Below are 13640 nucleotides of genomic sequence, written 5' to 3'. Positions count from 1 at the left end.
ATCTGACGGCTATTTTCGTCCTGGGTGCCTGTTTGGCTTTGGCTGTGGAGGCGTCTGGTGGTGGCCGGCTTGTCCTGCTGGCGCGCAGCTGGGGAAAGCAGAGCTGCCTGAGTGCTTGGCTAGGGGGAGGGGGCTGGGCCCCTGGAATTACCGGCCATGTCCACTGCAGGGGTGGCCTGTCCTGGGGGTATCTCACCCCCTCCATGGCGTGGGTCTGCCCCAACCCTGGGCCATCCCACAGTCCGAGGAACTAACAAACCTTTTCTTGGACCCCTGGGAGCTGAGTCCCTCCCTTTGCCCCACGTCCAGAGTTAGGGACGCGGCAGTGGGCATGGGGTGGCACCTCTGATAACTGTTTCCTGACTTTAAGAGAAGATAAATAAAGGCCCCATGAGGCGCCGGCACGCTGCTTGCCCCCCCCCTTCCTTTATCATCACTGAGGACCGCGGCCGAGGCTTCCCCACTGTCCATGGGAGGGAGCTTGGCGCCCTCCAGCTGCAGGGCTCCCTGGGCCGGGCCCCAGGACCCACACCGTGGGCGGGGCTGCAGGTGACGTGCGGGGCCCTCAGGAGCCGGAAGCCCGCTCGCACAGCCTGGTGTCTGGTTCTTCGCTCTGGAGGGTGGCAGAACATGTGCCCCAGACCACGCCGCTTGGGCAGAAGGAGTATTTTGAACTAAGGCCGCTTGGACCCCCCCCTTTCTTCCTGAACGTAGATGGAACTCCGGGCAAGCCACCCTCCCTGAACTGGGATCACCTCCTCACTCAACTTAGTCCAGAAACACTTAGGCCACTGGGGTCTTCGTTTCCTTATGAGGGCTCCCGTGTCATCAAAAACTTACATTCAGTAAATCTGCGTGCTTTTCTTTTCATGAGTCTGTTCTTTGTTACAGAGCCCAGAAGAGAACCCAAGGTGGACAGAGAAAAATTCTTCCTCCCTACAGCTCCCAGCTCTGACGGGTGTTAGATCATCACTGAATGACTTGACCTCCCCCCCCATCCCATGTCACCATCATTTGGGGCAGGGCTGGAGCACTTAGCTGACAGGCTACCCGGACAAGCGCTGGTCTGGGAGGGACCTCAGTGGGACAGAGAGAGAGACCGAGACAGTAAGATAGGGAAAGACAGAGAGACAGAGAGCCACAAAGACAGAGATCAAGAGAGGGAGGAGGGGAGAGGCAGACAAAGGCACTAGGAGGGGAGGAAGAGTCAGGGGCCGGTGGACGTGCTGGGCTGTGTGTAGGGCTGTGGATATGGACGTGGGTGCAGGGGGTGCAGGTGCCGCTCATGGGGACCCACACGGGCCGGACCCCCCAGACCCCCCAACCCTACACTCAGGTGGGACCCTCCGTCAGGGACAGTCCTGCTTGCTGGTCCCTCAGGGCCTCAGCAGTGCCTCCCCTAGGGAGGGGGAGGCATCGTGCTCGGGGGCCCCAGCGTTGGCAGGCAGGCCAGGTGTGAGCGGGAGACGCCGGGGACCTCCCCCTGCCCTCACTCCCGATGGGAGGCAAGGACGTGGACCAGGCAGACCCCAGAGGGCGCTCTGCTGCCCACGCCCTGTCTCCTCAAAGTCGCAGGGGCTGAGCTCCCTAGGGGAGGCCTGTTGGTGACGTCCCTGACACAACAGAACCCAGTAGAAGAAGCACGACCATGTGGTAGGAAAAAATGTCCCATTTATTTATGTTCCTAAAGTTTGGAACAGTCAGCCCTGAAACAGGGTAACAAGGAAGAGAGTTTACAGCAGCCGGCAGATCACAAAGGCGAGGGCCGTGCCCCAGCCCCCTGCTCCCGTTCTGCGTGGGTGGCACCTGATGTCGCCGCTGCCCCAGGACGGGGTCTGGGGGGAGCACCTGTGGCAGGAAGTGCGCTGAGTTCTGCCTCTACCCAGGCTCTCCTCCCTGGGGTGAGGGGGGGCCCCCTCAGGGCCCCATCCACACGACAGGACCTCCCAGCACAGCCTGGATCAGAGCTTCCGGCCCAGCTGCTGTGCCCCCAACTCCACCTGGGGTCCACCTGGGACGCAGGCACCCTTGTCCCAGACTCCCAGGTGGAGCCCAACTCGAGTGCCGCTGGCCACACACAGCTTGTTGAGAAGAAAACGAAACCGAGATTCCAGCTAAACTCAGGAAAGCTCCCCCTGCGTCCAGGACGCACCTCGTAGGGGCTGCGCCTGGGGACTGCCGTCCATGGCCTGCATCGCCTGGAAGGCGGGGGAACATGCTCCCAGAGGGCCCCCTGCTCTGAGACACCGCACGTCCACTGTGGGACTCTGCTCTGGGGTCCACGTGCTCCTACCTGGGGCTCTTGCAGCCTAGGAGTATGGGAGCGTCCAGGGCATCACGGGGCATCCTTGTAGGCAGGACAGTGGGGGGCCCATGACATGATGCCCAGGCCCCGTGCCTGGTGGAGGAGGTGGTCAGGAGCCTTGGCTTGAGTGTTTCCTTCCCAGACCTCGTGAGCTGTGCACGCGTCAGGGTCGAGGTTCCTCTGCCCTGAGGGGGGTTCTCCCTGAGGGGCCACATGTCATCCAGATCCATCACAGCTGCCAAAAGAAGGACCTCTCTTATGCAGGTCCCCTCCTCCCCCAAGGTGCTCTCGGACTCGGGACGTGCATCTTCTGAAGAAGCAATTGGGGCCCGGCAAGGCCAGGGACAGGGCCCCAGAAACGAGCGCGTCCTCTAAGGCCGACACCCACAGGTCCGGGCGAGGGAGTGAGCAGCGTGGCGGCTGCAGCCTCAGCCGGCATCCCTGGGCGTCCGAGTCCCCGGGTAAAAGGGACTGGGCCCTGAAATGTGTCAGTTCAGTGTTTGCTATTCTGACCCAGCACGGGAGCGTGAGTGTGCGTGTCTGCCCACGTGTCCCGCAAGCAGCCGACGGTGTGAATGGGAGCACCTGGACAACTTCGCATGTGGTTTGTGGAAAACAGTCTACTTGACAGGCACAAGGAATCCACCTTTACCGGCAGGCCTTTAATCGGATCTGGGCGCACGTTCGCAGCCGCAGGCCCTCGCGGGAGCGGAGGGAGGGGCTGTGGGAGCAGGCGGGCCCCTGCCTGGGACGGTCTCCTGGCGCCCTTCACACGCCCCCAAGACGCCCAGGCGCTGAGACCTCAGCGGAGGAAGTGGCCTCACAGATGAGGACCCTGCAGGGCCTCTTCCTAGAGACGGCGTGTGTCCCGCGGCTCCCACCCAGGGCGGTGCCGCGCATGGTGCGCGCGGGGTGCGTGGGGCGCGCGCGGGGTGCGTGGGGCGCGCGCGGGGTGCGGCGCGCACGGGGGACGCCCCCGCTGAGTCGGTGGCGGGGAGGAGTGACAGTGCCAGCTGCGCCGTCTGGCGAGCACGGCGGGAGGGTCTTCTCGCGGGAGGCAGCCTCCTCTCGGGGGAAGTCGGGGGGGCGGGGAAGCAGCCAGGCCCGGCCCGCCGCCCCCTCCCGGCGTGCCGTTACGTCCGCGGTGCATCCGCGCTCTGGAAGCATCTGGACAAGGTGGAGACACGGTCGGGCAGCCTGGGTGGTGGCAGCGTGCCCAGCGCCTCAGGGATCATGGTGCAGCGTGTGGCCTGCCAGTCAAACCACCGTCCAGACGCCTGAGACGTGAGGGGTTTTGTCCTGGCAAAGGGATCGGGTCACTGTGAGCGACCCAGGGCGTGAGCACCGAGGACTGGTCCCTGGACTCTGGCTCAGCACACACTTAAAGTCGGACCTCCCCTTCTGGTGCTGCCCAGGAGGGGGCCGGAGGCATCGCCCCAGAACCTGGGACGCGCTTGCAGAGAGGAGAGCTTTACAACCCCGTGTGGGCGAAGGCACTGAACCGGCAGGCCCGGCTGGTGACGAGTGGCTTCCTGTCGGATTGGTCCCCTCGGTCTCTCCTCTTCAGGGGATGGCGTCTCTGTGTGTGCGTCCAGGGTTTCTGGGGTCTCCTGTGCTCCCTACTGGCGGGGTCAGGTGTCATGGCTCTCCTGACACCCCTGAAGGTAGAAACACACGTCCGCATCAATGCAGGGAAACACTGCGTCTTGCCCAGGACGCGATCCCATCACAAGGTGGGACTGGGGGCCAAGCAAGCGTAGCAGGGAGGGCAGAGCCCCTGACCCTGGTCCATCTGGGGCTGGGTTCAGAAACCTCCTTGGCCAACCAGTAGCCCTCCTTCACCCAGGACCGCGGGGGCTCTAACAAGGCCCGCCTGGAGTCGGGGCTCCGCCGAGCCTGGAACCGGCACATGCTGGATGGCACAGGTGCGGCCTCCACGTGGCAGGCAGAGTCCGGGTGATGCTTCAGGAGGCCTGCAAATCTCTCTAAGGGACTCAGAATCGCTGGAGACGGAGCCAGGCCTCTGGTTTCACAGGCAGCCCGCTGGGTGCCGGAGTGTGCGTGTGGGGTTGATTCACACACAGGATGGCCCACAAGCGGGCTGTGTGTGGTCACTGGTGGCCCAGCATCTCTTGGGCGGGTACTGACCCCTCACCCAGCACCTGGGCCTCTCTCGTGGGGGCTTAGAGGAGGGGTACTCACGGTCGTGATGCACTGGTCCCCGCCAGGCTGCTGCCGTGAGCCCCTCGCGGGAAGGGCCAGGGAGACACCCTGACAGTCCTCGTCAGAGGACAGCTCCGCGAGCGGCAGGGACGGCCCGTGGAGGCTGGGGCCGCTGTCCCTTGACGTGCGGTGGGAAGACTCGGAGTTCCTGGTCTCTGCAGAGAGAAGCCCAGTGAGGACCGTCCTCCGGCCTGGCCGGCTGCCCCTCAGGCCTACTGTGCCCGGCACTGTGGCCCTGAGGCTTCCACAACGAGAATGATTTACAATGTACAGATTTATAACCAGGTGACCCGTGATGCCGGGCTAAAGCAGGAGGACGGCACTGCTGGAGGTCAGACGCCACTTACGCTCATGAACAAGAGGTCTGTGACTTTGCTTTTCGGAAATCAGGAGGCCCAGTGCAGCCGGAAGGGGAAGGCCGGGAGGGAGGTCGCCCCTCCCCCAGCAGGAAGCCTCACCCTGGGCGGTAAGAGTGAGCCCAAGCGGGGGACAACAGAAAATGTGGCAAGAAGGGCCACGCGGCTTTGACGGAAAGCGGGACAGGACGGGACGGGAGGCGCGCTCCCAGGGGCCTGTCCTGTGCCACCCCAGAGCCGCGGCCGCAGAGCCCAGGCCCGTGGGGTCACTCCCCAGGGTGGGGCCCCTGCCAGGGTGCAGCCACAACCTCGAGTGTGGCTGGCGGGTGGCCTCTGCGGGCCGCGCTGGGGATGGCAGACCTGAGCCCTCCGACGCAGACGCTTCCGCCCGGTCTTCCTGCCGGGAGAAGCCCCACCTCCAGATTCGGGCTGACCAGAGGCTGCCGCAGCCCAGATGGGAGCCGCCCGCGGTCCTGGAGCCTGAGCGACGTGTCCAGGAGAGCGCGGTGGCTCTGGGCAGGCGACGGTGCGTGCTCCCCGTGGCCACTGCCTGCTCTGAGCAGCTCACGCCCAACACTTTGCACAGAGGCACCTCTGTGGTGGGTGGGGACGCCCTCAGGGGCGACTTCATGGTGGCAGTGGCACATTTTGGGCTTCGGAGGGCACTTGGTTTGTTTGGTCTGGTTTTTCTTTTTGCTTGTTTGTTTTAAACTTGTTCCCTGTTACCTTGTCTTGAGTGGAAGCGGAAATTTTTTTTTAAGTAAATGAAAATTTCTAATCTCTTTGGAAACCTTTGGCAGTACATGAAATCAGGTGAAATGATAAACACGTGAGCTGGCTCCAGCGCACGCGTGCGCTCACGCAGGGGAGGCTGGCGCCCCGCCTCCTGCTCCAGCTCGTCCTCCTCGATGCAGGTGTGGACGCCGTACGCACAGGGGCAGCGGGCAGGGCTTGTGGGCGCGTGTGGGGGCAGCGGCCCCAGGGCGCAGGAGGACTGGCCGCTGGAGGAAGGTGTGCTGCTGTCTGAGAGGGTGGGGTGCGGTCCCTTGAGGGGGCGGTGTGGTCACAGGAGGGCACGGCTCTGGACGCTGGGGTCCGTGCCTCTGGAAGGGGACAGAAAACGAGTCTTTTGGCCTCTGCTGTAGAGGTGCAGCCTAGATTCAAGAACAAGATGGCCATCCGGAAAACTACTAGGTTCCTTCCGCCCCGGTCCCATCGGGCCTCACGGGGCGGCCGCCCGTCCAGCCCGACGTGTTGGCCCGTGGGGCCCGGCGCACTGCGGCGCCTGGGTCTGAGTTGGCGGGGTCGAGCGAGAGCCGGGGCTGTGGCCGCTAACCTGTTCCCCTCCGGTGTAACTGACGGCCCGGTTGCTTATGGCCGCGTTGCTGGGCTTGACGTCCATGAACGGCTTGCCGCCTATCCCCGTGGACACCAGCTCCTGTGTCCTGAGTTCTAAGACAGGAGCATGTGGGGGAGTTTTCTAAGCAGCTCCCTGGGTTTAATTCCACCCTGAGTGTCTCTGGGGGACTGGACGTGCTGAGGTGCCCGTTCCGGCCTCTCTTCAGGGAGCCCAAGGGGGTGAACCAGGAAAAAGGAAGATGTGGGACCACAGAAACTGGGTGTCCAACCGGGGAGGGGCGGGTCTCCGTCTGCGGATGAAGGGACATCACCTTCGGGTGGGCAGAGGCCTCCAGGCAGGGCATGGCTCCAGGAAAGACACACTGACAGGTATCCGCACACGCTTGAAACTGAGAGGGGATCCAAGCACAGGGTGAGAGCCTGAGCACGAATGAATGCTCGGTAAACCCAGCAAAGAGAAAGAGGATAGCCATTACGGTTGGGGGGGCTGCGAGGGAGGGGCAGGAGCAGGCGGGACAGCAGGGCTGGGGAGACCAGGCCATGGGGACTTCCTGCTCCTCGTCAGGGCTGAGTGACTCCAAGGAGGATGAGGAGCCACCGGGCGCCCCGAGCAAAGCTGCTGTGTGCGTGCGCGTGTGCGCATGTGCATGTGTATGTGTGTGCACGTGTGTGCATGTGCATGTGCGTGTGTGCGTGTGCATGTGTATGTGTGTGCGTGTGCGCATGTGCATGTGCATGCCTGCGTGTGTGCATGTGTATGTGTGCTTGTGCGCATGTGCATGTGTATGTGTGTGCACGTGTGTGCATGTGCATGTGTGTGTGTGCGTGTGCGCATGTGCCTCTGTGTGCACACGTGTGTACGCGTGTGTGTCTGCGTGTGCATGTGTGTGTCTGAGTGTGTGCATGTCTGTGCATGCCTGTGTCTGTGTGCATGGGGGGGTCCACACTTTGAAGGACGTGGCAGTGAGGAGGCCGTGGGGCATCTCTGGTGACAGGTCAGGGCCCTGGCCAGGGTGGTAGCCTCCGAGTGCCAAGTGGTCGTGTTTGGATGTCAGGGTGTTAGCATATTAGGGTTTCTCAGGCCCAGCAGGGTGGTCAGAGCCGCCAGAAGGAGGGCCAGCTTGGAGGGGTTGCGATGAAGATGGCACGTGTGGCAGCCAGCTTGGATGAGCTACCACTCTGAAGTAGACAGAGGTGTCCCAGTGACCAACTCAGGGGAGAGGAGGGACTGAGGGCGGACATGAAGGAGGAGGGAACGAGGTGGGGGGTCTTACCTGTGGGGAGACCACAGGCTGGCCATCGGCACAGCGTCCAGGAGGCCAGGGGCCTTGACCACAGGGCAGGGCAGAAAGCTGACGCCACGGGTCTGAGGGCGTCTGGGAGCTGGGGCTGAGACCTCTCTCTGAGTGTGGGGGCCGGGGTCTTGCTTATCGTTTTAAGGAGAAGTAAGTGTTCGTGTGCTGATGGATGGTGCTAAGGGGCCCCTCGGCCCGACCACGAGCCCTGAGCCCAGCCCAAGCCCAGCCCGAGCTGGCCCTGCACGCCGAGCGCCCTCCAGCCGCTCTGTCCACCTCGGCTCCGCAGAGCCTGCCGCCACAGGATCCTCCCTATCACGTCCGTCCAGGCGGTCTTGACCTCCGCGGAGCTTGCCTGGAGAACGTAGGCGTCCTGGGATTTCCGCCGCCTGCGGAACCAGATCTCAAACCTCAAGCCACTGTCCCCGACGTTCTCCGTCATCCCAATCTCTGCCATCTGCAGCCACAAGCACCGGGAGGGACCTCAGATCCTGCCCTTTGGACAACTGACCGCTCTCTGGCTGATGCTTGACCCCAGCGCCTCCGTGCCGGAGGTCCCCTCACCCAGACACCGAGTGGTGTGGACGGGGCTGGGCCGGGGGCTCGTCGCCCCTGCCTCCCCGTTGCCCCTCGCCCCGACCCCTGCCATCCACGCTGGCTCCCTCGTGAGGGCTCAGTCCCCCCCCGAAGGGCTCCCTGGCGCGTCTTCACAGGACCCCTCCGATGACCTCGCTGGCAGGGAAGGGGTTGCGGTGGGGCCTCTCCCGGGAGACTTCACCCCCAGGGCCTGTCTGGGGGAAAGGGTGAGGCCCATGCCCTGAGACCGCCCAGGGGAAGGCCTCCTCTGTGTTCTGCCCACCTTCACCCAAACCTGAAATGGAGTCACCGACGAGGAGACATTTGTTTTCTAGCCCCTGGATTGGCACGTGGAACAGGAAGGACAAATGGCTCCCTGCGGCTTCCGGCGGCCCCAGGCTCCAAAATTCAGCCCAAGAGCCACAATAACAAATAGCCTGGCGTTCCCTCCAGCCCCCAGCGCCCTGCCCGACGCGGCACCTTGAAGGACTGCTTGTACGCGTACACATCGTGGCCTCCGTCCACCTTCTGGGTCTTGCTGAACAGGATGAGGTCTTCAAACGGAAACACGCGCCTCAGGTGCTTCTTCCTTCTGCAGCAAATGAGGAACTCGTCCTGGCATCTCAGCTGCCTCTGCGCCTTCAGATCCACCTGCAGGCGGGCCGGCCTCTCTCAGGGGGACGGGGCATGACCTGATCCCAGCCCTGACCTCGCGCCCCTGTAACGAAGCCTCCACAAGCCAGGGCGACGGCTGCGTGAGGGTCAACTGCGCCCAGCCAGGCCGCCCCTTCGTGGGAGGTGCCCCTTCCCTCCCGTGGACGGCCCTGTCCTGGGGGACGCCTGGGCTGTCCCAAATCGCTGGACTGAGCTCACTGGACAGAGGGCTTGGGGGCCTTCGGGTCTGCGGGTGGCCACCTGGGGCTGATCTGTTGTCTTGAAACTCTTGCTAATGCTGCTTTAACAAGGCACCTGCGTCTTCACTTGGAACGGGGAATTCGGTGGCGGTCCTGCCTGACCAGGAGGTCTGCTCCTCCTGCTGGTCCTGGGCGCTGGCCCCACCCCGGCCCCCAGCAGGGGCGAATCGGTAGGCTCAGGCCCAAAGCCAAGGCCAAGCTCAGTTTTCCCATATCCAGTTATTTCAGAGCAGCCCCAAACACCGACGTTTAGCACTGAGAGCCCGCCGGCCTTTCCTCCCGTGGCTGCCGCCCCAACAGCCTCTCCCGGGCGTTCCCTTCCCTCTGGGCGGGGGTCTGGGGGTTCTCAAGCGTGGGCACCTCCCCGCAGGCCTGTTCTACCCACTAGGGTCCGGAGCACTCACGTCGCAGCCGCGGACGGCGTCCAGGGCCAGCAGGCCGTCGCCGTGGCGCAGCTGGAAGCGCACCGCGTCCTCGGCGGCCCTCAGCTCCCCCAGCTCCTGCTAACGGGCGGGGCAGCCGCCAGCCTCCTTGACCAGGGCCCGGAGCAGAGTGCATACTTGGCCACGCGCTGCGCGGGCTTCAGCAGGTAGGAGGCCAGGTCCATCTTGTCGCCCAGCTCCCGCGGCTTGTCCTGCAAGGCGGGCGAGAGGGTCAGCCCGGGCCAGGCCGGGCGGCCAGGCTCGCGGGCGGGGGGACGACCCTGAAGAAGGCGTTGCCGTGGCTGCAGAGCAGGGCGTCCGCCCGGGGCTTGTTCTTGCTGTAGAGCGCGGACATGCCAAGCTGCTCCTCCTGCGAAGGGAGGGCTTGGGTCAGAAGCCGCCCAGCTCCGCAGGGTCTCGCCGCAGTCGGGAGCGGGCGCTCAGCTCCCTGGACGTGGTGGGAGCCCTAGACTCGGTCTCAAAATACCAGTTTTCGGGGAAGAGACAAGAGGGGGTGCTTAGAAGGTGGGCCCGAGGGAGGGTTTGAAATATTCATTAACAGTCAAGAACCAAGTTTGTCTAAACGTTTAAAATTCTCAAGATTACTGTCAACATAAAACAACATGGAAGTTGCACATTATGGCTAAAAGCATTTTTTAAGAAATAGCTGAAAAGACACAGCACGTGGGATGTCCTTCAGCACCGGTGTTTTTGTCACGGTAATTCATATTTAACAATGCTGAAGCAGAAGCGTCACCTGCCCCCAGCACAGACGCTGCCCCAGTGCCCAAAACTGTGTTTGGTAACTACTTGTTGAAAGAACTTTCTTTTCAGAGTAAATTAAGAATTTTATAAAGACTCAATATTCATGGTTGGGAAGAGACTTACCAAAACCTCAGGTCTCCTCAGAATAATCTATACATCCATGCGGCTCTCAGAGCTGGTCAGGAGGGTCTGGCGCCCCTCTGGAAGGGGAGCTGGGCAGGCTCGCAGGAAGACCGTGACGGGGACCAGGTGGGCTTCCTACGTGCAGGGAGCAAACCGATTTTGGAAGCTGCTTTGGGCCGGCTAGCTGTGAGGGGTGGGTTGCGGACAGATTAGGTGTGATGACACAGGTGCAACCCCAGTGCCGAGGGGCTCTCAACCAGGGTGCCGTCTGCTGACCCTGAGGCCCAAGTGTCCAGAGCCAGGTCATAACTGGCAGGGACGTATCTCCTGACCCGGACACAAGGGACCCACTGGCCTGAAACGTGGGCTGCTCCCAGCACGAGTGGGGCTGGCCTCACCCTGTCCACACTGTGGGCTGGGGACTCACATATCTCAGGAACGCGTGGCCCACGGCCCAGGGGCAGTGCCGGCAGCGCTCCAGCCCCGGAAGTGCCCGCGGTGGAAGGCGTAGAGCGTCTCCCAGTTCCCGAAAATGACGCTGCGCTTCCCTCGGAGGTCCTGGGGCAGGTCCGTCCTTTCCATTTCTGGAAAATAGTTGTTGATGACACATCCTGAGGACCTAACGTACTGCCTCTCCGTGGAGATCATCTCGGCCATCACGTGCTGCGGTCGGCGGCTGAAAGACAGAGAGCCGAGGGGACGCTCAGGCCTCGCGGCCGCCAGCCCCAGGAGGCACTTCGTCAGCGCTATTCCTGCCTCGGAGGAAACAAGAGACTGAAACTCCAGAGTAATGAACGCGGTATACACAGACGGGAGGCGCACAAAAGCACTCTCTCCCGTGGTTTCCTGTCTTCGGGGACGAGTAATTTCGAGACGCTTCACACCTGAGCTGTCCTCGCACCGGTACTGGAGTCGCTCCTCTGATGTAGAGAAGCAGGGAGGTTACAGCAGAAGGAAAGCTGTTGCATCGACGTTTCCACGCTGCCGGTCACGGCCTTTTCAGAAGAGAGAGCCCTTTGGAAACTGAAAAGGAGAGATTCGCAGGCTCCCGAACTTCAAGCCTGAACCCAGGCGGTTTGATTCTAGCACCGCCTTTGGGGGGCAGCTCTGGCAGGAAGAAGACTCGCACGCCCGCAGCAGGGAGCCCTCTGCCGGGAAGGCTGTGCTGCGGATTTACGGGAAAGCCGGTTTCCGGCGCACACCGGCTGCTAACCTACCACAAGGCGTTCCTGAAAAGTCAGCTCTACTCAGTGACCTCTGACCCAGATGCAGAGAAGCTGCAGCAGAGGACGGAGAGTAGGCCTGGGGGCCAGCGTGGCGCGGAGGTTGACAGCGAGCGGAGGGCCCTGTCTGGGCTGGAGGTCCCCACGCACACGACGCGTTCCTTCCCACCAGCCACCTTCTGAAACTACTCCATCCTAATGACACCAGTGGGGGTTGGTAGAGTTTTTCCTGCCATTATCTGTCTTTACTTTTTTTTTTGATTGGAAAAAAAGCAGCTAACGATAGGAAATACACCGTGGCCAGAACGCTGTGAGTTCACCCTGTTTGCAGCAGACCCTGGACGGCCCCTCCCACGCCTGCAGCACGGATCTTACAGGTGCTTCTTGTTTCTGGGAAGACGGTGCCTTCTGCTGGTCGGGGGCCTGGAGCCCTCGGCGGCGGCAGTGCCGACAAACGCAGCTGCTGCCACGCGAGGTGCCCTTGTCACACCCACGCACGGCCGCCGAGTCACCTCCTGTAGACACTCACCGAAAACAAGCGTTCTTCTTCAATATCCAGAAAAGAAATACACACTAGCGTGGTCTGGGCATCTGGACCAAGTAAATGGAAATTGACTCATAAAGGATAGAAATTTCTGGGGAACTGACTGCTGGCCAAGCGACAGGAGCCCCCTCCGGACAGCTGGGTTTCCGGGAAGACGGGGTGGTTCATGCAAAGCTCCCGCCCTGGCCCTGGCATCTGGGAGGACTCGCTCCCTTGAAGGTTGTGTGCGGGGTCCCCACCGCCAGGCCTGGGCTTGGTGGGTCTGAGGCCCGTGAATGGCGGGAGGGGGACCCATCCCCAGCGGCAAAGGCAGGACAGCTTCGCCAACCTGCTCCCTCCCGGACCCAGGATGTCCACTCTGGGTGGCCAGGCGGCTCCCGGTCAGTGGACCACGCCTACCCCTGCCTTCTGCTGCCCCGACACCTTCAAAATGAGCTGGAAGGCCGTCCACAGACCTGCAGCTCTCCCTGTGGCCTGCCCACACTCCACAAGGTCCACCTTTAACAAGGTGGTTGAAGGTTGTTTCAGAAGAGCATTTTGTAACCATCTCAGTTCAGATTCGAGCTGCTGTCTGGAGGAAACACACGTGGACCCATCCAATGAGCAAAGGAGACCAGGAGGACGCCCCCCTCCAGCCAGGGCTCACTATAATCAGGGACAAACAACCCAGAGGCTGTGAGGCCAGGCTGGCGTCACTGACTGTCACTGGGGTGGGCGGGGTCCTTGACCACGTTTTATCCAGACAGCTAATAGGACGTATCTTTTTGCAAACATCTTCCTAAAGATTTAACAAACTAAACGGACATTTTCATTTGGGCAACAGATAATCGGGCACACACTTCTTACCTCAATACTTAGAGACTTTTTTAAAAGCAATTTTTAAAGTAATTTCTTCACATTGGGGGCTTGATTTGCTTATTGTAATTTTCTAGAAATGGGCTCTAAACAACTAGAGTTGGTTGTTTAACCATCAGAGCGGGTGTGCTAGGTCACTACATGCCCTGAAAAAGGAGGCGGCTTTTAGAGATTCTGTTCCGAGCACAGGGAGATCACTCATGTCTTGTTTAAAATCAGACGTGAGTGCTTCAGCCTGGACCTGACGGGGAAGGCCTGGAGGGGTGTCCGTGGGCTTCCCACGCGGTGGAAGGGCACTTCACGGCTTTGGGTTTCTAGGTCCCACTGACCCCTAGGCCCACAGGCTGAGGGCATCTGCCTCACCTTCCAGCTCGCCCCTTCCCACCCTCCTCGGAGGGGTGGATCCTGGAGGGAGAGGACAGACTCCGGTTCCGAGGGAGCCGAGGGTTCTCGGCGCGTGGCCTCAGCGGGGCTGCTTCTCTGAGGCCACGGTGGCGCTGGCCACCTCCAGGCCTTTGATAAAGACCCCAGTGTGGCCCAGCCGGAGGGAGTCCCTGGGGCCACTGTCAAGCTGAGGAGTCGCGAAGCTTTGTGTTTTCTCCCTAATTTTCTTCAGGGGGTGCTTCCTGGGGCGGGCGGAGCAGCACGTGCAGCTGCTGTCCTGTGCGTCACACCTGGGC

At 62.0% G+C, this 13640-nt stretch overlaps 1 protein-coding gene across 1 annotated transcript in view; it reads right to left on the bottom strand.

The window, feature by feature from the left end:
• Positions 1-5301: 5301 nt before the first annotated feature.
• PLEKHG4B (pleckstrin homology and RhoGEF domain containing G4B) overlaps positions 5302-13640 on the bottom strand; it is a 62217-nt gene continuing 53878 nt past the window's right edge. The window contains 13 exon segments of the mRNA XM_036845871.1: positions 5302-5934; positions 5937-5987; positions 6136-6336; positions 7518-7570; positions 7739-7995; positions 8595-8765; positions 9433-9581; positions 9584-9662; positions 9731-9820; positions 10766-10824; positions 10827-11014; positions 13324-13432; positions 13435-13621. Of these exon segments, the coding sequence (XP_036701766.1) occupies positions 5591-5934; positions 5937-5987; positions 6136-6336; positions 7518-7570; positions 7739-7995; positions 8595-8765; positions 9433-9581; positions 9584-9662; positions 9731-9820; positions 10766-10824; positions 10827-11014; positions 13324-13432; positions 13435-13621 (1938 nt within the window). The 3' untranslated portion in view covers positions 5302-5590.

Source organism: Balaenoptera musculus, chromosome 3 (genome assembly GCF_009873245.2).
Source record: "Balaenoptera musculus isolate JJ_BM4_2016_0621 chromosome 3, mBalMus1.pri.v3, whole genome shotgun sequence".
In the NCBI taxonomy this organism is placed as follows: Eukaryota; Metazoa; Chordata; class Mammalia; order Artiodactyla; family Balaenopteridae; genus Balaenoptera; species Balaenoptera musculus.
Note: the sequence above shows the minus strand (reverse complement) of the source record. Positions and strands in the feature narration are given on the sequence as shown.